At 46.7% G+C, this 23,459-nt stretch overlaps 1 protein-coding gene across 1 annotated transcript in view; it reads left to right on the top strand.

The window, feature by feature from the left end:
* Window positions 1-23,459, top strand: part of ADGRE1 (adhesion G protein-coupled receptor E1) — a 29,507-nt gene that overhangs the window by 1,936 nt on the left and 4,112 nt on the right. Inside the window, exons 2-16 of the mRNA XM_004619466.2 lie at window positions 751-804; window positions 5,293-5,439; window positions 6,256-6,411; window positions 6,882-7,001; window positions 8,710-8,856; window positions 11,183-11,323; window positions 11,409-11,555; window positions 12,686-12,774; window positions 14,425-14,517; window positions 16,164-16,341; window positions 16,956-17,075; window positions 19,287-19,471; window positions 20,219-20,389; window positions 21,113-21,307; window positions 22,270-22,505. Coding sequence (XP_004619523.2) covers window positions 751-804; window positions 5,293-5,439; window positions 6,256-6,411; window positions 6,882-7,001; window positions 8,710-8,856; window positions 11,183-11,323; window positions 11,409-11,555; window positions 12,686-12,774; window positions 14,425-14,517; window positions 16,164-16,341; window positions 16,956-17,075; window positions 19,287-19,471; window positions 20,219-20,389; window positions 21,113-21,307; window positions 22,270-22,505 — 2,179 coding nt within the window. The remainder of the gene's footprint in view (window positions 1-750; window positions 805-5,292; window positions 5,440-6,255; window positions 6,412-6,881; window positions 7,002-8,709; window positions 8,857-11,182; window positions 11,324-11,408; window positions 11,556-12,685; window positions 12,775-14,424; window positions 14,518-16,163; window positions 16,342-16,955; window positions 17,076-19,286; window positions 19,472-20,218; window positions 20,390-21,112; window positions 21,308-22,269; window positions 22,506-23,459) is intronic.

Below are 23,459 nucleotides of genomic sequence, written 5' to 3' on the forward strand. Positions count from 1 at the left end.
ATTAACTGTCTTATTGTGTTTATATAAAAAGGACATTGTTTTAAAGTAAACTATGCAAAAGACATAAGGAGAAGGGAAAAGGCAATATTTAACTTACAATACAGGTTCAGCGTTCTTAGAAGGATCTGACCTTACAAGTTAACAGAGTCTGATTAGGGGGAAAGGGTGATAGACCGGTTGGGGAAGACAGCACAGAGAAGTTACAGATAAGCACAGAGGAATGGGAGTGACTCAAGGAGCACTGTGATGGGTGTAACCCAATAAGCCTAAGCTCGCTGTGGCAAGGAAGAAAGGACAAACTAATGTTATCTTACACCCAAGCACTGCCAAGAGTAATTCCGGAGTGCAGAGCCAGGAGTAACCCCTGAGCATCACTGGTTGTGATCCCCCCCCAAAAAAAAAAAGATAAAAAAGATGCAGTGAATGAAGTCACAGTTATCGTTAGTAGAATGTATCACTGAGGCTTGTCAAGTATATTTCTTTTAGGTCAGGAAAAGAATATTTTTGCTTATTTGGGGGCCACACCCAGCAGTCAGGGCTGAGTCCTGCTCTACTCTCAGGGATCAATCCTGGCAGGCTCAGGAAACCCTATGGAATGCTGGGGATTGAACCCAGATCTGCTGTGTGCAAGGGCAGTGATCTCACTCTACTACCACTTTGGCTGCAGGAAAAAGATATTATTTTGCAGGGTGAGTGAGCCCTAAAGCGCATCTTGGAGGTTCAAGTTATTTTTCTCTTTTTTCTTCTCAGGGAGTTATGGTCTGTGTGGAGTGTTGGCGGGACCCAGCCTGGAGTCAGCGTCGGGTAAGTTGGAGGGGAAGGAAGATAAGTTGCCCCAATGTGATGGGAAATATTTTTCTTGGAAGAATTTTTTTTCTGTCCCAGAAAACTTTATCTCAATTGAGTTCTTGCTGGAAGCTCATTAGCAGCAGAGGAAGGGATAACATCCAGGTTTGGGAGGTCACCAGTTTGGCTCTTTCCTGTGTGCCTTGTTATGTCACTGTGTGTCCCCAGGCAAGTGCCTTAATCTCTCTGATTTTCAGTTTCCGGTGAAATCACACATCACCAGTGTTCTTATATCAGAGATTGAAAATTTGGATAAAAAAGAGGCAACCTCATCAGGCCCCTGATGTGTGTGGTGAGAGCTTTGCCAATGTGTGTATGTGTTTACAAGAGGGACAGGTTTAGTTTCTTTAAGTATTCTTCCTTTTATTTATTATTATTATTATTATTATTATTTTTTGGTCACACCCAGAGGTACTTAGGGATTACTCCTGGCTTTGCACTCAGGAATTACTCCTGGTGGTACTGGAGCCCTATGGGATGCCAGAGATCAAAGATAGGTCAGTTGTGTGTCAGGCAAGCGCCCTCCCTGCTGTACTCTCTCTCTCTCTCTCTCTCTGCTTTTTGGGTCACACCCGGCGATGCACAGGGGTTACACCTGGCTCTGCACTCAGGAATCACTCCTGGCAGTGCTCAGGGGACCATATGGGATGTTGGGAACCGAACCCTGGTCAGCCATGTGCAAGGCAAATGCCCTACCCGTTGTGCTATTGCTCCCAGCTCCATCAGGAATCACTCTTAGTGGGGCTCTATGGGATGAGCACCTATGGGGGACCCTATGGGATGCTGGGAATCGAACCCGGGTCAGCCATGTGCAAGGCAAATGCACTACCTATCGTACTATCATTCTGGCCCCCTGTACTATCTCTCTGGCCCCACAAATGTACACTTAATTTTTTGAGGGAGCCACCTTCACATGGCAGTGCTCAGGACTTGTTTCTGGCTCTATGCTGAGAGATCAATCCTGGCAGACTCAGGGGATCATATTCGGTGCCAGGGATCAAACCAGGATCAGCTGCATACAAGGCAAGTGCCTTCCCTGCTGTAGTATCGCTCTGATCCCCTCAATTTCCTTCTTTCCCTCCACTTCTTCTTCCTACACTCCAGGGTCAAGAGTGATCTAGGTATGTTCTCTTTTTTTTCTTTTTGGGTAACACCCAGTAATGCACAGGGGTTATTCTTGGGCCTGCACTCAGGAATTACCCCCTGGCTGTGCTCAGGGGACCATATGGGATGCTGGGAATCAAACCCAGGTCGGCCGCATGCAAGGCTTAATGTCTTTTATTGGGGGGGGGGGTATGTTTTCTTTGACACCTTGCAATCCACATAGACATCTTGCAATCAGTGAGATCATCCTGAGTTTGTTCTTCTTCTTCTGACTTCCGTGATATTCTTCAGTTCCCTCCAAGTTGCAGTGAATCGTGTGATTCCATCCTTCCTCACAGCTGCATAGTGTTCCATGGCATCTCCCGGCTGCACCTTTATTATCCACTCACCTGTTTTTGGACTTTTAGGATTCCACTGCCAGCCTTTAAGTGGCAGAGTCTGCCCATAGCTGCTGTGCGCAGAGCTCTCATTCTCTTTTGCAGGACCAGGGCTCCCATTTGGCAGAACAGCTGTCATCATTCTTGGTGCATGTGGGCAGCACTGGGGATCGAACTCGAGGCCTCATGCTCGAAAGGCAGGAGCTTCAGCTGCTGAGCCCTTCCTGGCCCCTGACTCGCCCCTGTGTCCTAAGCCAGTGGCGTCCTAGTGCTTACCCTGAAGGACCGTGACCTCCAGTTCTGACTTCCCCACATGGTGGGCTGTGCATGCTCTACTGGGGAACCCAGACGACTCACTCTCTTGTCCCAGGGAAGCGTTACCGCGGGAACTGCAGAAACAGCGTGGAAGGAACCAGTGAGTGGGGCGCTCTGGTTGTAGTTTACAAAGACGCGTCAATAAGAGACGGCCGCTGATCTGGACAGTCCTGATGGACAACCCCAGCAGGTGTTGCCCTGGTCTTCGGGCTCATTATCCTCCCTGCTGCGGCCAACAGAGGGCGCATTCGAGCCCTGACTCAGGCCCTGACCCCCTCTGCTGACTTCTCTGCAGGACGCCCCCAATTCCTGCTTGTGGACATACCCCCATCTTCCCTGCACCATAAGATCACCAGCCCCACCCAGTTCCCTTTTTGCCTCTCCTCTTGTGAACCTCCTCCAAGTTCCTCTACTCCAAGTTCTATCTGGATCCAGAACATTGGCACATGCCTCATCCACTGCCTGGAACCCACTTGCCTTGTATATACTCACAGTCCCTTTCCCTCTCTTTCTTTGTAGGATTTATGGATCATTTCACTGACACTCCTATTTATTTATTTTTCATTTGTCTTTGGGCTACATCCAAAGGTGTTCAGGGTTTATTCCGGGCTCTGTGCTCAAGAATCACTCCTGGTGGGATGGGGACTCTTTGGAGTGCCGGGGATTGAACCTGGGTCAGCTGCATGCAGGGCAGAAACCTTCCCTGTTGTGCTATCGCTTCAGTCCTGACTCCCCTCTTTCTGACGGGGCATCTCAGCGCCCTTCTCGCCAGATAATCAATTCTGTGGAGGTGCAGAATTTTGTTGATCTTGCTCACTGCTGAATCCCATAATGCATAGAATAGTCTTGATGTAGGGTTGGTGTTTGTATTTGTCTGGGTTCTTCATAGAAAAGTCAGTAGGATGGATAGTTCTGTATCTTTATTATACACCCACCCAGCTTTCTATCCCCCATCTATCCATCTGTTCATCTATTCCTTCATCCGTTGACCCATTCATTCATCTGTCCATCTGTCTAAACATACTAGCATCCATTTATTGACCCATACACACACCTATCTCCCCACCAACCCATCCACTCATCCTTTTTCCAGCCCATGCATGCATACATCGAATCTTTCCTTGCTCCCACCCACCCATTAATCCATCCATCCATCCATCCATCCATCCATCCATCCATCCATCCATCCATTCATCCTCTGATCTATCCATCTATCCATCTATCCAACCATTCATCCATTCATCCACACATACATCTAACTATTCTCATCTATCCATCCATTCACCCATTAATCTGTCCACCCATTCTCCCATCCTTCCACCCATCTATCCACGTACTCATCCATCCATCCATCCATCCATCCATCCATCCATCCATCCATCCACCCACCCATCCATCCATCCATTCTCCCATCCATCCATGCATTTATGTATACGCCATCCATGCATTTATGCATGCACTCACCCATCCATCCACCCATGCATGCATGCAGCCATTGGTCTATGCACACATGTATGCATCCATTCTTACTCCCATCCATTCATCCATCCATTCATCCACCCATGCATGCATGCATGCATCCACCCATGCATGCATGCATGCATCCATACTTCCATCCATCCTTCTTTCTATGTAAACATTGGGTGAACGGAATTGACCCATATAATGAGGAGACTGACACATCCAGGACCCACAGGAGTGGACAACCAAGGCTCTGAGGCTGGAGACAGTGTGGGCTCATGAGAGGAGGCAAGTCTGGCAGGAGAGATGAGAGGATGAGATGGGCTGGTGCCTCGCTGCCCGGGACTGGGCAACTCTGCTGGCTCGGGGAGTGTGGGCACTTTTGAGTGAGAGGAAGAGCATAATGGGAAGCTTCTAGAATCTAGGGACCACAAGGGGCGAGGGGCCGGAAGTCTGCAGCGAGCGGTGTTGCTGCTGGTGACAAAAGGGGAAGCTGGAAATGAGAAGAGAAATGGAATTAGGGGCACTGTGCAGGACAGGGAAGTAAACAAGTCCCACAGGCACTGTGGGAGATAGTGGCTCCATAGACCCCACTGATATGAGTCCATCTCTTAAAAACTTTAGGGACTTTAGTTAGTTAGTTTCTAAGTAACATCCTTTGGTGCTCATGGGTGACTCCTGGCTCTGTACTCAGGAATTACTCCTGGTGGGGCTCAGAGGACATTATGGAATTGAGCCTGGATTGACCACGTGCAAAGCAAGCATCATACCTTCTGTGCTATCTTGCAGCCCCAAATGTTTTCGGGTGCTTAATGAAGAGATTCCCTGCTTCCCCAAAGACATTTGCAACAATAATAAACTCCTCTCTCTCTGTCACTGTCTCTCTCTCTGTTTTTATTTGTTGCTTGGGCCACATCTGGAAATACTCAGGAGCTCAGGGAGACCCTACAGGGGTACTGGGGATCAAACCTGGGTCAGCCATGTGCAAGGCAAACGCCCTACCTGCTGTACTCTTGCTCTGGCCTCCCTTCCTCCAGTGTAAATCCAGACTGTTTTCCCAGAAGATCACATGACCCAAGTTTAGGGTTTCAACCTACTTTTGGGGGCATTGGGTGGGCACAATTCAACCCTGGGAAGAGTCGCTTTCGTTGCCTCCTGCGGCACTCAGACTCTGCTCTGCCCTGCCCAGGTCCGAACAGGTGTGTGGACACCACCATGTGTCCTGCCTTTGCCGTCTGCAGGAACACCACCGACAGCTACCATTGCACGTGCAAACAAGGCTTCCTGTCCAGCAATGGGGCCACCCATTTCCAGGACCCACAAGTGGAATGCAGAGGTGTGAATTCTGCTCTCCTTTAAATGCTCTGGTGTTGGTGGGAAAATCAGGTCCAAGGTGGTTGAGTAGGAATGTAGGTCATGTTTCTTTTCTCAAATCTTATTTCCTTTGTCCTTTCCCTCCCCTCCCTTCCCTTCTTCTCTCCTCCTCTCCCCTCCCCTTTCTTCTCCTCTCCTTCCCTCACCTCCCTTATTGTCTTCTCCCCTCCCCTCCCTTCTCCTTCCCTCCCCTCTCCCCTTCCCTCCTCTTCCCTCTACTCCTCTCCTCTCCCCTTCCCTCCGTTTCCTTCCCCTCCCTTTCCCTCCCCTCCCCTCCCCTCCCCTCCTTTGCTCTCCTCTCTTTTCTTTTCTTTATTATTTTTGGGGAGCACAACCAGCGATGCTCAGGGTTTACTCCTGGCACTCAGGAATTACTCCTGGCAAAGTTTGGGGGAACCCCATGGGGTTCCAGGGCTTGAAACTGGTTGACTGCATGCAAAGCAAGCACCCTCCCCACTGTCCTATCTCTTTGGCCCTTGTTTCTTCTTTCTCATGGGTGGTTGGGTTTCCTTCCAACATGGAGGTTCCACTTCGAGAATGAGCCTCTTGAGAGAACACTAAAATTGTGCACTATTTTTATGGCCCAGCATCATTGTTACCTTGTCACATTCTGCTCAAATTCAGGGGATGACCCCTAGGGGTTTGATGGAAGGGGTTCTCATATTCCACTGAATCCAGGGGCTATAAGATGAACTCCGCGGGTTCAAGTCATCTTTGGAAAATGTGTTCTACTATGCAAAATGAGGCAATCTGCATCCCTGATGTTTTCTCTGTCTAGATATCAATGAGTGTTCTCAAGATCCCCTACTTTGCGGTCCTCATGCGGTTTGCAAAAACCAACTTGGGAGATATAAATGCAGCTGCTCCTCTGGTTTCTCTTCACCCACTGGAGATTCCTGGGGCCCGGGAAAATCAAATCGCATTAGCTGTACAGGTAATGCTCTTAGATTCTCAAGTATGTGTATTTTTATGGGGGGGGCACACCTGGCGATGCTCAGGGGTGACTCTTGGCTCTGCACTCAGGAATCACTTCTGGTGGAGCTTGGGGGACTCTATGGGTTGTAAGGGATTGAAACTGCATACCAGGCAAGTGCTCTACTTCCTGTATTCTCTCTCCAGCCTCTTGGTATTTTTGGGGGTGCACACAAGGAAATGATTAGGGGTTGTTCCTGGATCTTCACTCAGGAATCACTCCTGGTAGTGTTTGGGAGACTCTATGGAGATGCTGAGGATCAAACTTGAGTTGGCTGTGTGCAAGACAACTGCTCTCCCCACTGTACTATCATTCCAGCCTGTGTTTTTGTTAATGGTGGACAACTACTGTTGACTTGAGGATACATGCTTCTAAATTTAGACACTCACCCAATCTTTTGCATTTTTCCTTCTTCTCCTTTGTCCTGGTAGACATTAATGAATGCCTCCAGAGTGGAATTTGCCCAGAACATTCTGAGTGTGTCAACTCCATAGGAAGTTACCATTGCAAATGCCAAGCTGGATTCACCTTGAACAACTCCATTTGCGAAGGTATAGAGGACCAATTCCTCCTTCTCTATCTACTTACTGAATTAAAAGTCATTTCTTCTGGGGGTCTGAGAGATAGGACAGGATATAAAGGCTTGATTTGTATGCAAACGACCCTGGTTAGAATCCTTGGTACCCCATAAAATCCCCTGAGCATCAATAGGAGTGATCCATGAGTGCAGAGCCAGGAATGAGCCCTGAGCACTGCTGGGCATGACCGCAAAACAAAACAACAGAAGAATCATTTTATTGATGATGTTAAGAGGTAGAAACCATGCTCTACCTTTTAAGGTCATGAAAATTGAGACTCACAGTGGCAGTCACTGCCTAATTATTTATAGCTTTATTATGCTTGTTTTGGGGACACACCCAGTGATGTTCCGGGGTTACTATTGTCTCTGCACTCAGGAATCACCCCTGGAAGTATTTACACAACCCTATGCGATGTAAGGAATCGAACCTGGGTTGGCCACACGCAAGGCAAACGCCCAACACACCGTACTATCGCTCTGGCCTATTTATAGCTCTTAAGTAGAACAAGTGGGATTTGAAGGCCTGCAGAGACCCTTCAGGGAATTCTATAGTAAGAGGCACCTCTGTCCTTTGAGTGATGTCCCTCCATCCAGGTGATACCAACCGTGTCTGGAGACGTTTTTTGGACTGTCCCAGATGGTGGGGATGAGAGATAGTACTGAGGTTAAGTCGCTTGCCTCGGATCCTCCAGACTCTGGTTCAAATCCCTGGCACCATGGATGGACTTCCAGGTGCCGCCAGGGGTCACTCCTGAGCACTGCAGGTGTGCCCCCCCCCATGGGAATCCATATCCCCAAATTGAGAAAATTTCCCTAAAATATATTTGAATTGAGACCCAAGAGGCATTGGAAGTTGGTTGTTTTTTTTTGCTTTTGAGCCACACTATCCCACCTCCAACATACTGTCTCCACAGCCCCTGGTTTTCTTTTCACATTTTCTTTTTTAAAATTTTAAAAATATTTTTTATTGAATCACTATGACCCTTACAAAGCTGTTCATGCTTGGGTTTCAGTCATACAGTATTCCAACATCTATCCCCCCACCAGTGTACATTTCCCAGCACCAGTGTCCCTAGGTTCCTTCCCATCACCCCCCAAAACCCTCCCCTTGCCTGCCTCTATGGCAGGCACTTTTCTTCTCTATCTCTCTGTCTCCTTTTGTTCAAGCCTCTATTTTAAATTCTTTATTAGGCCGGTCTAGGGATTGTTTATAGTGCAGAGGCCAGGAGACCCAAGGATGAGAAGAAGCAAAGAGCGTTCTAGAGGTCTGAGTTAAGCATCAGTTCACTTCTGATGTGTCCTATAGGCCAATGCAAATCATAGGGTCAGACAGATCAAGGAGTGGGGGAAATATTCTACACCCCAAAGAGAGGAGGGGCAAGGTCACATGTTACCATACAACAAACTTTTCATCAAACTTGGACTCCATGTTCCAGCAATCTCTATTCTGTAATTTATGCTCATTATAATGCTCTTTATCATCCACTGACTTACATCCTGTTGTCTAGAATTTATTCTTCTGGCCTTACCTCACTGCAAGGGAACTTAGGAAGAAGAGGGAAGCGAGTGTACATGATAACATCCCAAGATTACCACACAGAGAGGGAATATCTCCTCTTTGGTCTCCTCTCCTCGTGTCCCCATCTGCCTTAACCCCGACTTTCTCTTCCATTCACCAGATATGGATGAATGCGCCCATTTCAATCCTTGCCCAGACAATGCAGTTTGTTACAACAGTTTTGGAAGCTACTCTTGTGTCTGCAGCACTGGATTTGAGTTTGAGAGTGAAAACATGAATTTTCAGGGTTCAGGAGAGATGTGTGAAGGTAAATAGAAAATGTGTGCTGGGGAATCGGGTCTTAGTTTGGAGGTGGTGGTGAGACATTGGGTGGATCTCAATTCATTTAAGATCTATGTCTGTAAAATTGAAGGCAATAATTATTATTCCTGGTGAAAACTCCATTCCTGGATTGCAGATTGTGACTCTATTGCTAGGTTTTAACATGGAAGAGGAAGAAAAAAATTTGACATCTCTTTTCTTACTTATAAGGACATTAATACCATCCCAAGAAGCCCACCTTCATGATCTCCTTTGAATCAAATCATCTTCCAAGGGCTCCGTGTCTAAAAATATCATCCTGGAGGGCCAGAGGGTGGCTAGGGCACTTGTTTTGCATGCGGCCAACTTCGGTTCAATCCCTGACATCCCATAGGGTCCCCTGAACCCACCAGAAGTGATCCCTGAATGCAGAGCCAGGAGTGAGCCCTGAAAACTGTTGGGTGTGACCCAAAAACAAAACAAAAATTATCTTAGGGATTGGAGTGATAGGACAGCAGATCAGGCATTTGCCTGGCACACAGCTGACCTGGGTTTGACTCTCCAGCATCCCATATGGTCTCCTGAGCCCACCAGGAGTGATTCCTGAACACAGAGTCAGGAGTCAGCCCTGAGCATAGCTGAGTGTGACCTCCAAACCTCAAAAATGATCTAACTGGATCTGGGGCTTTCAACATATGAATTTGGGGAAGGATATATTTCAATCGGTTGCATCTATGGGGATGCAGAATTAGGCAATGAATTCAGGATGTCCGTGCTCTCCACCCTCCACTACGATGCCTCTTGGTTAAAACTATTAGTAATACAGTGGTTCATTGGATTTTTTTTTTTTGCTTTTTGGGTCACACCTGGCAATGCACAGGGGTTACTCCTGGCTCTGCACTCAGGAATTACTCCTGGCGGTGCTCAGGGGACCATATGGGATGCTGGGAATTGAACCCGGGTCGGGCCGCGTGCAAGGCAAACGCTCTACCCACTGTGCTATTGCTCCAGCCCCAACAGTGGTTCATTGGAGAGGAATGGAGATCCATTAGGGAAAGATGACAGCTGGGGAGTTGGAGAATAAGCGGGCACCAATGAGGCAGGACCTGCTGGAACTGAACAAATATGAATCATGAGTTAATGAGGTGGTTAGATGCCCAAGATTCGGTAGGTGAACTTAGCTTGGAGCAAACCGAGTCTCATGGGCTCTGATTAGGAACTTGGGCATTATCCTAAACTATGAAAGTCTCCTTGGAAAATTGATCTGAGTGGTGAATATGCCACTAAGTACTTCCTTTCTTGAATGGTGGAAATGTGTTTAGGGCATTTGAATTGGAACCAGGGAATCACATTGACTTCCCCATAGGACATACTTTTGACTAAGACCAATTTTCTGGTTAGATGTAGATGAATGTTCCAGAAACTCAACTCTCTGTGGTCCAAATTCAATCTGTATCAACACACCAGGACAATACAAGTGTTCCTGTCTGTCTGGATTCTTTTCCCCAGCAATTTGGACCCCTGACAAACCAGAGACTCTTAACTGTACAGGTAATTCCTCCCAGTTGAGAACTTTCTGGAGAGATAACAACTATTCTTGGCTGAGCGCCTTCCTTCCTTCCTTCCTTCCTTCCTTCCTTCCTTCCTTCCTTCCTTCCTTCCTTCCTTCCTTCCTTCCTTCCTTCCTTCCTTCCTTCCTTCCTTCCTTCCTTCCTTCTTCCTTCTTTCCCTTCTTTCTTCCCTCCTTCCTTCCCTCATTCCTTCCTTTCCCCTTCTTTATTCCTTCCTCTATCTTATTTCTTCCTTCCTTCCTTTCCCCTTTATTCTTTCATTTCTTCCTCTTTCTTTCATTATTACTTCCTTTCTTTCTCCTTTATTTCTTTCTTCCTTTCTTTCTCTTCTTTTCTCTTTTCCCCTCCCTCCCTTCCTCCCTCCCTTCCTCCCTCCTTTCTTTCTTTCTTTCTTTCTTTCTTTCTTTCTTTCTTTCTTTCTTTCTTTCTTTCTTTCTTTCTTTCTTTCTTTCTTTCTTTCTTTCTTTCTTTCTTTCTTTCTTTCTTTCTCTCTCTCTCTCCCCTTCCTTCCTTCCTTCCTTCCTTCCTCCTTCCTTCCTTCCTTCCTTCCTTCCTTCCTTCCTTCCTTCCTTCCTTCCTTCTTTCTTTCTTTCTTTCTTTCTTTCTTTCTTTCTTTCTTTCTTTCTTTCTTTCTTTCTTTCTTTCTTTCTTTCTTTCTTTCTTTCTTTCTTTCTTTCTTTCTTTCCTTCTCCCTGTGACAACATAACATGCCTTGCTGGCTCATTGCTCAATTCAGCGTCGTGTCTTCTCTTTCCCCTACAGATATAGATGAGTGTCTTTATATGTGCCCTTTCAATGCCAGTTGTACCAACACTCCTGGAAGCTACTTTTGTACCTGCCACCCGGGCTTTGCATCAAGCAACGGGCAGCTGAACTTCAGAGAACAAGAAGTGGAATGTCGAGGTGAAGAGAGCATTTGTTGGACACCCTCAAGAGAGAAGGATTTTTGGTTCTTCTGGGTTTCTTGCTATCCTTGCATTCTTTACAGATATTGACGAGTGCTCCCAAGATGCTTCTCCATGTGGTTCCAACTCTGTCTGCACCAATACCGAAGCTTCCTACACTTGTAGCTGCAGACCAGGCTTTCGACCCAAACTAGAAGGCTCCTGGGAATATGGCAACTTTAGCTGCAAAAGTAATGCTTTTTTTTGTGTCTCTTGATGAGAGATTCTGTCTTGCTTTGGTTGTAAAATCCTCGTTTTTATCAACCTCTGTACCTTCCTCAAATGTTTGCCTCATTCCCCAAAAACTTTTTACTTTTTTTTGTTTTTACTTACTTATGAATTGACTCTTGTTGTGTTATATTGGAATATTGCTGAGTTATAATTAATCAATTAACATGAAGTTGAGCAATAGATTAAATTTAATGCAAGTAAGAAGCGAGAATTAAACAGATCCCTACATACTTGGTGGATGCAGTCTTGGATATTTCCCCTCATAGAGCTGATGGTCTAGGAAAAGATGCAGAGAACACACATGTAAACTACTTAATATATTACCATAATGAGTGTGGGAGTTTAAAAACCATCATAATGACTGGACTGATAATACAGCAGGGAAAGCATTTGCCTTGCATGCAGCTGACCTGAGTTCAATCCCTGGCATTCCTTAGGGTCTTCCAAGCCCCACCAGGAGTGATTCCTGAGCACAGAGTCAGGAGTAAGCCTCGGGAAACACCAGGAACGACCCCCAAACAAAACTACCACAACAAAGTACAAACAAATAGGGAAAAAAACACTTTGGAGTGACCAATGTGATTTAAAAAAAATGTTCAATGAAGTGAAATTCCAAGCTCATGTTTGAAGGACAATTTGGAATTACCCTTTGCAGAGTAGAGATGACACAATGACCAGCATGTGCAAAGGCTCTGGGGCTAACAAAGAATGAGAACATGGACAAATGGCTTTAGATGTCCCTGAGAAGGTGGACAGATGTCAGGACCTTGTTTGTGTACCATGTGAAGGAATTGGGAGTCATTTTTTTGGTTGAGAATAAAGGGGAATCATAAATTGTTCAAGTCATGGGTTACTTTGCATGATAAAAATATAAGTAACTTATATGAAGGCAATAAAGTACAATAATAATAATAGATTTTTATGAAGTCCTTGCCAATAAAAAACATGGAATATCATCAATGTCTTTCCTGCTGTATCTCCTGTCTCTTTTCTAAGGGACCTATTTGGAATTTTATGTTTACTCCTATCTTGTGATAGTTGAGGTTTGACTTGGTTGATTCTCTCTTTCTCTCTCTCGTTCTCTCTCTAGGGGTTCCTTTCAAGTGTAGAGAAGACGTGATGCCTGAAAATGAGTGGGTGCAGTTATGCCAAATGGGAGTCGCAGTGGAATCCAAATACGTAAGAATATGTGTGTGTATGCTTTTGGGCCAACATCCAGAGTCTATAAAACCAAGATCCCAGAAGCATTTTATAGCCTGGCAAGCTACTGAGAGTTTCCTGCCCCCATGGGAGAGTCTAGTAAACTCCCCGTGGCGTATTTATATGCCAAAACCAGTAACAATGATGGGTCTCATTCCCTTGACCCTGAAAGACCCTCCAGTGCGGCACCATTGGAAAGGACGAATAAAGAGAGGCTTCTAAAATCTCAGGGCTAGGATGAATGGAGACGTTACTGAGACTGCTCGAGAAATTCGACGACCAACGGGATGATGATGATGATGATGATGATGATGATGATGATGATGCTTTTGGGGTCACATCCGGTGATACTAGGGATTACTTCTGGCTTTGCACTCAGGAATTACTCCTGGAAGTGCCCAGGGCACCCTATGGGATGCTGAGGATCAAACCCAGGTCTGCAGCATGCAAGGCAAACACTCTCCCCGCTGTACTATGGCTCTGGCCCCCACATACGAATATATTTGAAGGGTTCCAGCTCTTGATACTTTTTCCCTAAAGCTGCTTAGGTGCCTGGTGCTGTTTTCTGGCTTTACCCAAAGCCAAACATGACAATGGACTGGAACAGGGAGTGATTGACTTCTCTCCTTGTAACAGCCCGAGTGTGTGCTGTGGCGAGCTGGTATCAGGAATACATCTGCTCTGCCCTCATCAACCAAGATCCCACATGGTGTTCAGGTGGCTGCTGCAGCCCCTACAGCCACATCTGCATCCCAGCTTGTGGTCGGGAGAGAAGGGAAAGTAAAACAGCACTTTTCTTGTTGAAAGTGGGAGAAGCACCGGAAGTTCTCATAGCTTACTCTTGGCTTTGTGCTCAAGGATCACTCCTGGTGGTGCTCAGGGGACCATATGTGGTGCCAGGGATTCAAACTGGGTTTGACCTCATTCAAGACAAACACCTCAACCCTTACACTATCTCTCTAACCCACAATTTCCGTGTAAGAGCGTGAGATGGGGCTTGGGGAGATAGCCCAGCAGACTGATCACACGCTTAGCATACAGGAAGCTTGAGTTTGAATACTGGCACCGTCTGGTCCCCTAAGCACTGCCAGTACTGATTACTGATCCGTGACTAGTCCTTGGGCACTGCTGAGTGTGGCTCAAGACATCCCCTCACCAGAGATCAAACTGATCTAGGATTAATCTGTTCTCTCCTCACAGGAATTAGTCATATTCTTCACACCAGGCTGCAAATAAATATATCGAAAATGTGGGGACCACGTGTTAATTTTCTTTGGTTTGGGGGCCACACCTGGCAATGCTCAGGGATGACTCTTGGTTCTGCATCATGAATTATTCCTGACAGTGCTTGGGGGACCCTGTGGGGTGCTGGGGATTGAACCCAGATTGGTTGTGTGCGAGGTAGTGCCCTCTCCACTGTGCTATTTCTCTGGTCCCTATATACTGTCTTTTTAAAGCAAAACTATTAGAGCTTCATTACCAGTGAAGGTGCTGGTTCTGTGACTCTGAGACAGAAACACAGTGCTCTAAGGCAAGGTGAAGAGGCAGTTGGATGGTCCAGCTCGTCCATTCTATGCTGGGCAGGTGGGACTCATTCATGCTCATAAGTTGTTTTCTGTCCTCTGCTAGGGGATTAAGGTTTCCTTGTGTGAACAGATGAATACCACCTTTGGCATTATGGACAATGTCTGTGACAACAAAACCTCCACAATTTCCCTGAAGGTAAGGAGGATGTCTACCTCATGTCTCTGCTCTCTAATCTCTACTGTTCTATGTACAGCGCCAAAAGTCTTTGTAATGAGTGACTTTCATGCTCAGTGGATTACAGTTATAAGTGCAGGGAGAATTTTTTAAAAAAGAAATAATGAATGGGTTGTGTGCTAATGTTTCATGTTCTACTGCCTTAAGGCAGTACATTCAAGGCATTCAGAATGAACACAGTAAAATCACATCACCCTTTTCTGCCTGGTTCTATGTGATTTTTCATTGTTGTAGTATTTTTTTTAAAAAAAATTAGTTTATGGGCCACATCTGGTGATGCTCAGGGCTTACCCCTGGTTCTGCGCTCAGGGATTACTCCTGGTGGGCTTAGGGGACAAAAGAGGGGCCAAGGATAGAACCTGAGTCAGACACTTGCGAGGCTAACACCTTACCCACTGTACTATCCCTCCAACCCCATTTTTTGGGCCACACGTGGTGATGCTCAGTGATTTCTCCTGGCTCTGTGCTCAGGGATCATTCCTGGCTGGGCTTGGGAGATCATATGGTGTGTACCAGAGATTGAATCTGAGTTAGCCACGTGCAAGGCAAGTGCCTTACCTATTCCTACTATACTATTCCTCTAATCCTCACCTGTGTATCTTATCGTCTAAAAGTTCATTTTCCCCTTTAGATAGTCCCTTGTCTTTCTTTCTCTGTATGTCACATATGAGTAAAATAATAGGGTGCTTGTCTTTCTCTCTCTGACAGGCTTCACTAAGTATGCTACCAGCTGGCTCTGTAAGCCCATTCATCTTGTTGCCAATAGCAGAATTGTATCATTTTAACGACTGGTTAGAATTCCATCCTGTGTGCATGCCGTGTGTGTGCGCGCACGTGCACACACACACCACCACCACCACCACCACCACCATCACCAACAATAACAATAATAGAACCCCTACCACCACATCCTCTGCTTTTTGGGATTTGTTTTTGTAGCACACCCGGAAGGGTTAAGGGTTTACTCTTGGCTCTGCACTCAGGAAATACTCCTGCTAGTACTTGGGAGGCCCTAGGGGGCGCCAGGGTCCCAACTCAGTTCAGCCACGTGCAAGGCAAGCTCCCTATCTGCCATATTGTTGCTCTGGGTCCCACATTTTTAAAATTCATTCACCTTTACTTTTGTTTTTCTTTGCTTTTTGAATGACACCCAGCTGTGCTCAGAGCTTACTCCTGGCTCTGTGTACTCAGGGATCACTCCTGGTGGGGATCAAACTTGGGTCAGCCATGTGCAAGGCATATGCCCTCCCTGTTGTACTATGGCTCCAGCTTCCACATCCTCTTTACTGATCTTTCAATGAGCAATTTATATTGTTGTTTGTAGCTCTTATCTATGGCAAATAATGCTGCCCCCACAGAGGTGCACATCTATTACTTAACCTACTGTATGAGAGAAGCAGAAGGAGGAAGAGGAGAAGGAAGAGGAGGAAAAAGAGGAGGAGGAGGAGGAAAGTGTCTGTCATAGAGGCAGGCTGTGGAGGTGGGGTGGGGGAGGGAGAGGTGGTAGGTGAGAGATACAGGCGACAGACAGTGACAGAGACTAGACAGACAGAAGACAGACGCACACACAGAAACAGAGAATGCCACAAACACATCATTGCTTGCAGGAAACAGCTGAGAACTTTGCTTCTGTGCTTGAACAAGCATCCACCTGGTCCAACTTCACCAAAGAACAGACATCCTCCCTGGCCACGGTCCTACTGGAGAGTGTCGAAAGCATCACGTTGGCATCTCTCCTGAAACCCTCAGTGAATGCCAGCAGGACCATTCAGACAGAGCACTTAGGTAGGATATAACCTTCCTGGCAAGGGCCACCTGGGATTCGGTTAAGTGTGGACTCTGGCACTGTGACTCCCCGGGAATTCCTCACCCCCATTTTTCTCTAAGTGTCTCAACCCTCTCAACTCACAGAAAAGCATGTCTACTATCATTATTTTATTTATTTATTTATTTAGTTTTGCGTTTGGGGCCACACCCAGCGATGCCCAAAAGTTACTCCTGACTGTGTACTCAGAGATCACTCCTGGCAGTTTTCAGGGGACTCTCTGGGATGCTGGGGCTCAAACCTAGGTTGGCTGTGTGCAAGGCAAGCACCTCCCTGCTGTGTACTGCTCTTACCCAGTGATCACCATTCTATTGACTTTTAACTTCTCTTTCCCTGGTCCCTTCTTTAATACACAAGAGATTACTTGTAAAGCTCCCATTGCGTTTCTCTTATATTTGGTGATACTATCCCCCTACCTCCACCAAGGGGCTCAAGCTCTTCCCCACGATGAGTTGACTTTTCCTTTCATTCCTCTGCTTGAGATCTGAGATCAACATACATTTCTTGGACAGGAACCAAATTCAGGACCTCCTCTTTGAGTGACCCCAGGTATGCTATTCTTGTTGTCTTTTAGATATTGAGAGCAAAGTTATCAATGAAGAATGCATGGGAAGTGGTGGAGAACTTAACTTGAAAGCCAAAGGGAACAAGATGAGGATTGAGTGTTCCACAATCGAAGAGTCTGAATCCACAGGTAGAAATGTTTCTCCTAGCTTCTGAAAGCTGAGTATCGACCAGTATCTATTTTGGCACACCCTGCGATGCCCAGGGGTTACTCCTGAATCTGCACTCAGGAATTATTCCTGGAAGTGCTTGGGGGACCCTATGGGATGCTGAGGATTGAACCTGGGTCGGCCACGTGCAAGGCAAACACCCTACCCGCTGTTCTATGGCTCCAGTCCCAAGATCCCTTCTTAAGAAACAAGATGAGCAGTTATGATTCAATCAGCAAATACTTCTTTATTATCTCCTACATGGTAAAACCTCTGCTAGGTGGTATCAATGATGCTGAAAATGAAAATGGCCTATGGTATCAAGGAATTGTCTGTTAGAGCAGCTTGAAATTAATAAATAATCTCATGAAAATGGAGAGTTGAGACATTCACGACCCAATATAATCACATATATCCAGGGAGGACTGGGTGTGGCGAGGTTGGGAATGTAAAATATGTACCAGAGACTAAAACTTTGTACAAAAAAGAAGGCTATACACAGCGGGTAAGGCGTTTGCCTTGCACGCGGCCGACCTGGGTTCGATTCCCAGCATCCCATATAGTCCCCTGAGCACCACCAGGAGTAATTCCTGAGTGCAGAGCCAGGAGTAACCCCTGTGCATTGCCAGGTATGACCCCCCCAAAAGAAGGCTATATAATATTCCACAAGTTATTCCTTATTTTCATTAGAATTTGAGATGAAAATAATTTGCACTCATTGAGCTATCATTTGATTGAATTTTACCTGATTTTTACTTTTCTGGGCTGGAGCGATAGCACAGCGGTAGGGAGTTCGCCTTTCACGCGGCCGACCCGGGTTCGATTCCTCCACCCCTCTCGGAGAGCCCGGCAAGATACTGAGAGTATCGCACCCGCATGGCAGAGCCTGGCAAGCTTCCCGTGGCATATTGGATATGCCAAAAACAGTAACAATAAGTCTCACAGTGAGAGACGTTACTGGTGCCCGCTTGAACAAATCGATGAGCAACAGGATGACAGTGACAGTGACAGTTTTACTTTTCTAAAATGTGACTGCCGGAGGGCTGGAAAGAGAGTAACATGAGTAAAGTGCTTGACTTTCACACAGCTGACCCAGGTTCGATCTTCAACATCCCATAGGATTTTCTGAGCACTGCCAGGAGTGATTCCTAAGCACAGATCCAGGAATAACCGCTGAGCATATTAGGTGCAGCTCCAAAACAAAACAAAAATAAAATGTGGCTACTGGAACACTTCAAAATCATGAATGTGTTGGGGCCAGAGAGATAGTATAGTAGGTAAGGTGTTGGCCTTCCACCAGTCAAGCTGGGTTTGATCCTGAAACTGCACACACCTTCCCCCCATCCCCGAGCCCCACCAGGGGTGATCCTTGAGCACAGAGCTATAAATAAGTACTGAGCAGAATCAGATGGAAGCCAACTTCCTCCCCCCCCCCCGAAACAAAAACACAACAAAAAATGTGATGCTTGCTTCCCCAGGGGACAGCGGTAATGTGTAGAAAGAATTGGCATATTTTTCTTTTTGTTTTTTTGCTTTTTGGGTCACACCCAGCGATGCTCAGGGGTTACTCCTGGTTTTGCACTCAGGAATTACTCCTGGCAGTGCTTGGGGGACCATATGGGATGCTGGGGATCAAACCCGGGTCGGCCGCGTGCAAGGCAAACGCCCTACCCGCTGTGCTATTGCTCCGGCCCCAAGAATTGGCATATTTTTCTGTGGAGGCCTGGGTGATGAGGGAAATAGGATCTCTATTGCTACTATCCAACTATGTATCACGATACCAGAGTGTTCATTAATGAGACAGAACAATGTGTGTGATAATGTTCCTTTACAATAGTTTTATCGAATATGTTTACAATAGTTTTTTCGATATGCCAAAAACAGTAATAACAAGTCTCACAATGGAGACGTTACTGGTGCCTGCTTGAGCAAATCGATGAACAATGGGAAGACAGAGCTACAGTGCTATGATAGTTTTGTTTGTTTTGGGGGCCACACTGTGATGCTCAGGGCTTATTCCTGACTCTGCACTCAAGGATCACCCTTGGCAGAGCTCATGTGACCCTATGGGGTGCCAGGGCTTGAACCCGGGTCAGCCTCATGCAAGGCAAACACCCTCTGCACTGAACTACTGCTCCAACCCCTGTATGCATAATTTATAACAAGTTAATCCCTTGCTTTGAAATTTGCAGGGACCATGGGAATAGCTTTCGTCTCCTTTGAAGGTATGGAATCTGTTTTAAATGAGAGCTTCTTCCAAGACCCCAAGTCCAAGAGGAAGTTGAAGATAAATTCTCGTATTGTTGGGGGCATCATGACTGGGGAGAGGAAAGAAGGCTTTTCTCGTCCGATCATCTACACTCTGGAGAACATAGAGGTTTGTGATGATGTTGCCACTGACCCCCGCTACCCCCACAAGCCATTGAGAATTTCCCAGTGGACAAAACTCATTTCTCCTGGGAACACAAAGAGGCAGAAATCTTCTGTGGTATCTAGAACTCTAGTCCACTTTCTTTTATTTTTCTTTTTGGGTCACTCCTGGCGATGCACAGGGATTACTCCTGGCTCTGTACAAACCAAAATATATACTGAATGCAAGAGTGAACAAATAAACAAGGGGTAACCAGATGGTGGGCCGCCTTCGAGGACCATGCCTGCATAGTGAAACACCAGCACTTTCTATCAGTGTCCTTTGCATCTTTTTGCCCCAAGTGACTCTTGAGGTTGGTTTCCACTGAAACCAGTGTGAGGAATTCTTGAATAATCAGGGTCACATTTTTTTGGGGGGGAGTGGTCACACGTGGTGATGCTCAGGGTTCTTCCTGGCTCTGCACTCAGGAATCACTCCTGGCGGTGCTCTGGGGACCATATGGGATGCTGGGACTCGAACCCGAGTAGGTCACAGACAAGGCAAATGCCCTTACCGCTGTACTATCACTCTAGCCTGTGACCAGGGTCTTTGATTGTTCTTTTGAGCCACACCAGACAATGCTCAGGGCTTACACCTGGTGGTGCTTGGGGAACCCTATGGGGTGCTAGGGATCAAACTTGATTGGGTCGTGTGCAAGGCAATCACCCTCCCCACTGTCCTATCGCTCCAGCCACTTTGTTTGTTTTGTTCTAGCCAAAGCAGAAGTTTGAGAGACCCATCTGTGTTACCTGGAGCACAGACAAGGAGGGTGGAAGGTGGGAGTCCTCTGGCTGTGTAGTGCTTGAAGCAGCCAAGAGCCACACTGTCTGCAGCTGCAATCAACTGGCAAACTTAGCCATCATCATGGCATCCGAGGAGCTCACGGTCAGCACCGAGCCTCTGGCTCCCCAAATTCCATGGGAAAATAGGCTCAAGAATCTACTATGTGTCTGCCAAGGCTCTTGGCATTAGAGGTCTTCATGGTGGGGAGGGCAAAGGGTGGATGCCGTGTTGCTACCCTTGGAGATTTCATGATCTTCCTCCAAAGCCGTGACACTGATAGATAAAATGAGGGGCCTGAGCAATAGTACAAAGAGGAGGGCACTTGCCTTGCAAGCAGCTGACCAGGGTTCGATCCCCAGAACCCCACAGATTGCCCTGTGCACTGCCAGGAGTAATACCAGAGTCCAGAGCCGGGAATAACTCCGATTATAATTTACGAGGGTGAAGGATAATGCATGGGGGTAGATGGTAGTGCCTAGGGGTGAATAATAATGCATGGAGGTGCACGAATGCATGCAGAGTGGATAATAATTCATGGGGAGTGGATAATAATTTGTGGGAGTGGATAATAAAACATGGGGATGGATAACAATGCATATAGGCAGCAAAGCACAGGGCTGGGAATGAGGGCTGATGGGTACTAACGAAAGCCAAGATGACAGAGGACACTATGGACCTTACTCTGAGTGAGTGTCAGAGACGAAAAAGCTCTCCCCACCCTCCCTGTCCTTCCCATTTAAATGAAGAATCTGGAGGCCTCGTTTTCTGGCACGACAGGTGGGAATGTTGGCTCTCAGCGCTGGCTCTCTCTCTCTCTCCTGACAGATGGACTTCTCCTTGTACGTCATTAGCCAGCTGGGCATGACCATCTCCCTGCTGTGTCTCGCCCTGGCCATGGCCACCTTCCTGCTATGCCGCAGCATTCGCAGTCAGAACACCTCTCTCCACCTGCACCTCTGCGTGTGCCTCTTCTTGGCCAAGCTCCTGTTCCTCACTGCCGTAGACAAGACTGACCATCAGGTCTTGCACGCCCCAACCTGTCCACCCCCTCACCACCCTCGATTCCCGCGCCCTCCCCCACCCCCCTTGCTCATTCTTACCCATGTCCCTCTGGGTCTGGCCTCTGGAGCAGAATCTGAAGTGATTCTGCCCCCTAGTGGACACTTGGTCAATAACTAGAGACAGTATTGGCTGCCACCCGCGCCCCAGAGAAAGTGGTGCTGCCACCTAGTGTTCGGAGGCCAGAGAAGCTGTTAAATATTCTGGACTCACACCTCCGCTGCAAATGAGCCTTGTCTGCGTTTCTTTCCCATGATTGATTGAGGACCTTTACTGGTTTATTCGTTGTTTAGTTTGTGTATCTACCTCCTGGGATAGGAGCTCTGGGATAGGAGTAAGTTTGGCTTGAAGTTACGCCCTAGAAGCAGTTTAGAAATATAACAGGCTCTGGGTGAAATGCTCATTCTTTTTCAGGAGGGAATACTTCAGTTCCTCTCTCCCTGAAGAACGAAAAGCGAGGAATAGGTCTCACTAGCCTCATTTCATCTGGTGGACAAAACTCTCTTCTGTAAAGAGCCGATTTTGGGGGCTGGAGAGATAGTATAGCGGGTAGGATTAGTTAGCCTGGCACATAGCTAACTCGGGTTCAATCCTCAGAACCCACATATAGTCCCTCCGAGCACCACCAGGAGTAATTACTGAGTACAGTAACCCCTGAATATCTCTGGGTGCATCTCCCCCTCCAACAAAACAAACAAAAACAACATAAAGTGTCAGATTTATAGTCTTATATAAAATTCACCTGAATCATTGCACATAACATACGCAACCCAATCAGTCATCTTGCAAACCCCCATTTACAAAAAGCCCTCTTTATTCCAGCCGAAGTATCCCCTCCCCATCCCTCTTCTCCTCCACCTGCTCCTCCGGGGTGGGGGTTGATTCTGCTGATCAACAGAAGTGCATGTCCTTCTGTTCTACAGACAGGCTGTGCCATCATCGCGGGCTTTCTGCATTACTTTTTCCTCGCCTGCTTCTTCTGGATGTTGGTGGAGACCGTGATCCTTTTCCTTATGGTCAGGAACCTGAGGATAGTGAATTACTTCAACTCTCGCAACATCAAGATGTGGCATCTCTGTGCCTTTGGCTATGGGCTCCCGGGGTTGGTGGTGTTGATCTCGGCTAGTGTTTATCCACAGGGCTATGGGATGCATAATCGGTGAGTGACACCCTTCTCCCTTCCCAGAGATGCCCCTCTGGCTGTGTTCATGCCCACCATTACAGGAACACCGAGAGGCACGTTCAGTGTCACACCAGTTCTGGCTACTCTTACTGAACTCATACCTTAGATGCTGTGGCTCTCTGCATTGTCATTTGTGCACTGCATAAATCCAGATTTTTCTTTCCTAGTAGAATGATGCTTTCACTATAGAGGAGAAAACAGGAGGTGTAACTCAATAGTAAAGTGCATGCCTTGCATGCTTGAAATCTGAGTTCAATCCCTGGCCCCACTGGGGAGAAGAGAAGAATGGTTAGCTGAATGGAGATCAACCACAGACTCATTGTCTGTGCAAGTTCTGCCAGAAAAAGGTCAAGAGAAGTCAGGAGGCATCAGAGAAGGGGGTATTTGAGCTGAACTGAGAAGGTCAAGGTGTAGCCACTGAGAAAGAAGAAAAAGGGATGGTTAATGTTATAAATTGAGGATAGATTTTTTTCTGGTTTGGGGGCCACATCAGGCAGTGCTCAGGGCTGACTCCTGATTCTGTGTTCAGGGATCACTCCTAGCCTTGTTCAGGGGATCCTGTGGGGTACCAGGAATCTAATCTGCATAGGACATGCAAGAGAAACATCCTACCCCTTGTACTATTTCTCTAGTGTATTGATAGATGTTATCCAGGGCACACAGCAAATATTTCAAATAAGGAACAGTGGACCAGAAAAAAAGAGGTTTCAGGATACTGAGAACATTGGTGGAGGGGACTGGGCACTGGTGGAGGGATATAAACAAAATGCAAACATGAAAGTTCATAAGTTTGTAACTGTAACTCATGGTGATTCACTAATAAAAAAAATAAAATAAAAAAAGAGGTTTCAAAGAGGGCTTGCTGGCGTCCAAAGAAAATCATCATGTAGGGGCTAGAGCAAATGGACAGTGGGGAAGAGACTTGCCTTG

This window comes from Sorex araneus, chromosome 2, assembly GCF_027595985.1.
Source record: "Sorex araneus isolate mSorAra2 chromosome 2, mSorAra2.pri, whole genome shotgun sequence".
Taxonomy (NCBI): domain Eukaryota; kingdom Metazoa; phylum Chordata; class Mammalia; order Eulipotyphla; family Soricidae; genus Sorex; species Sorex araneus.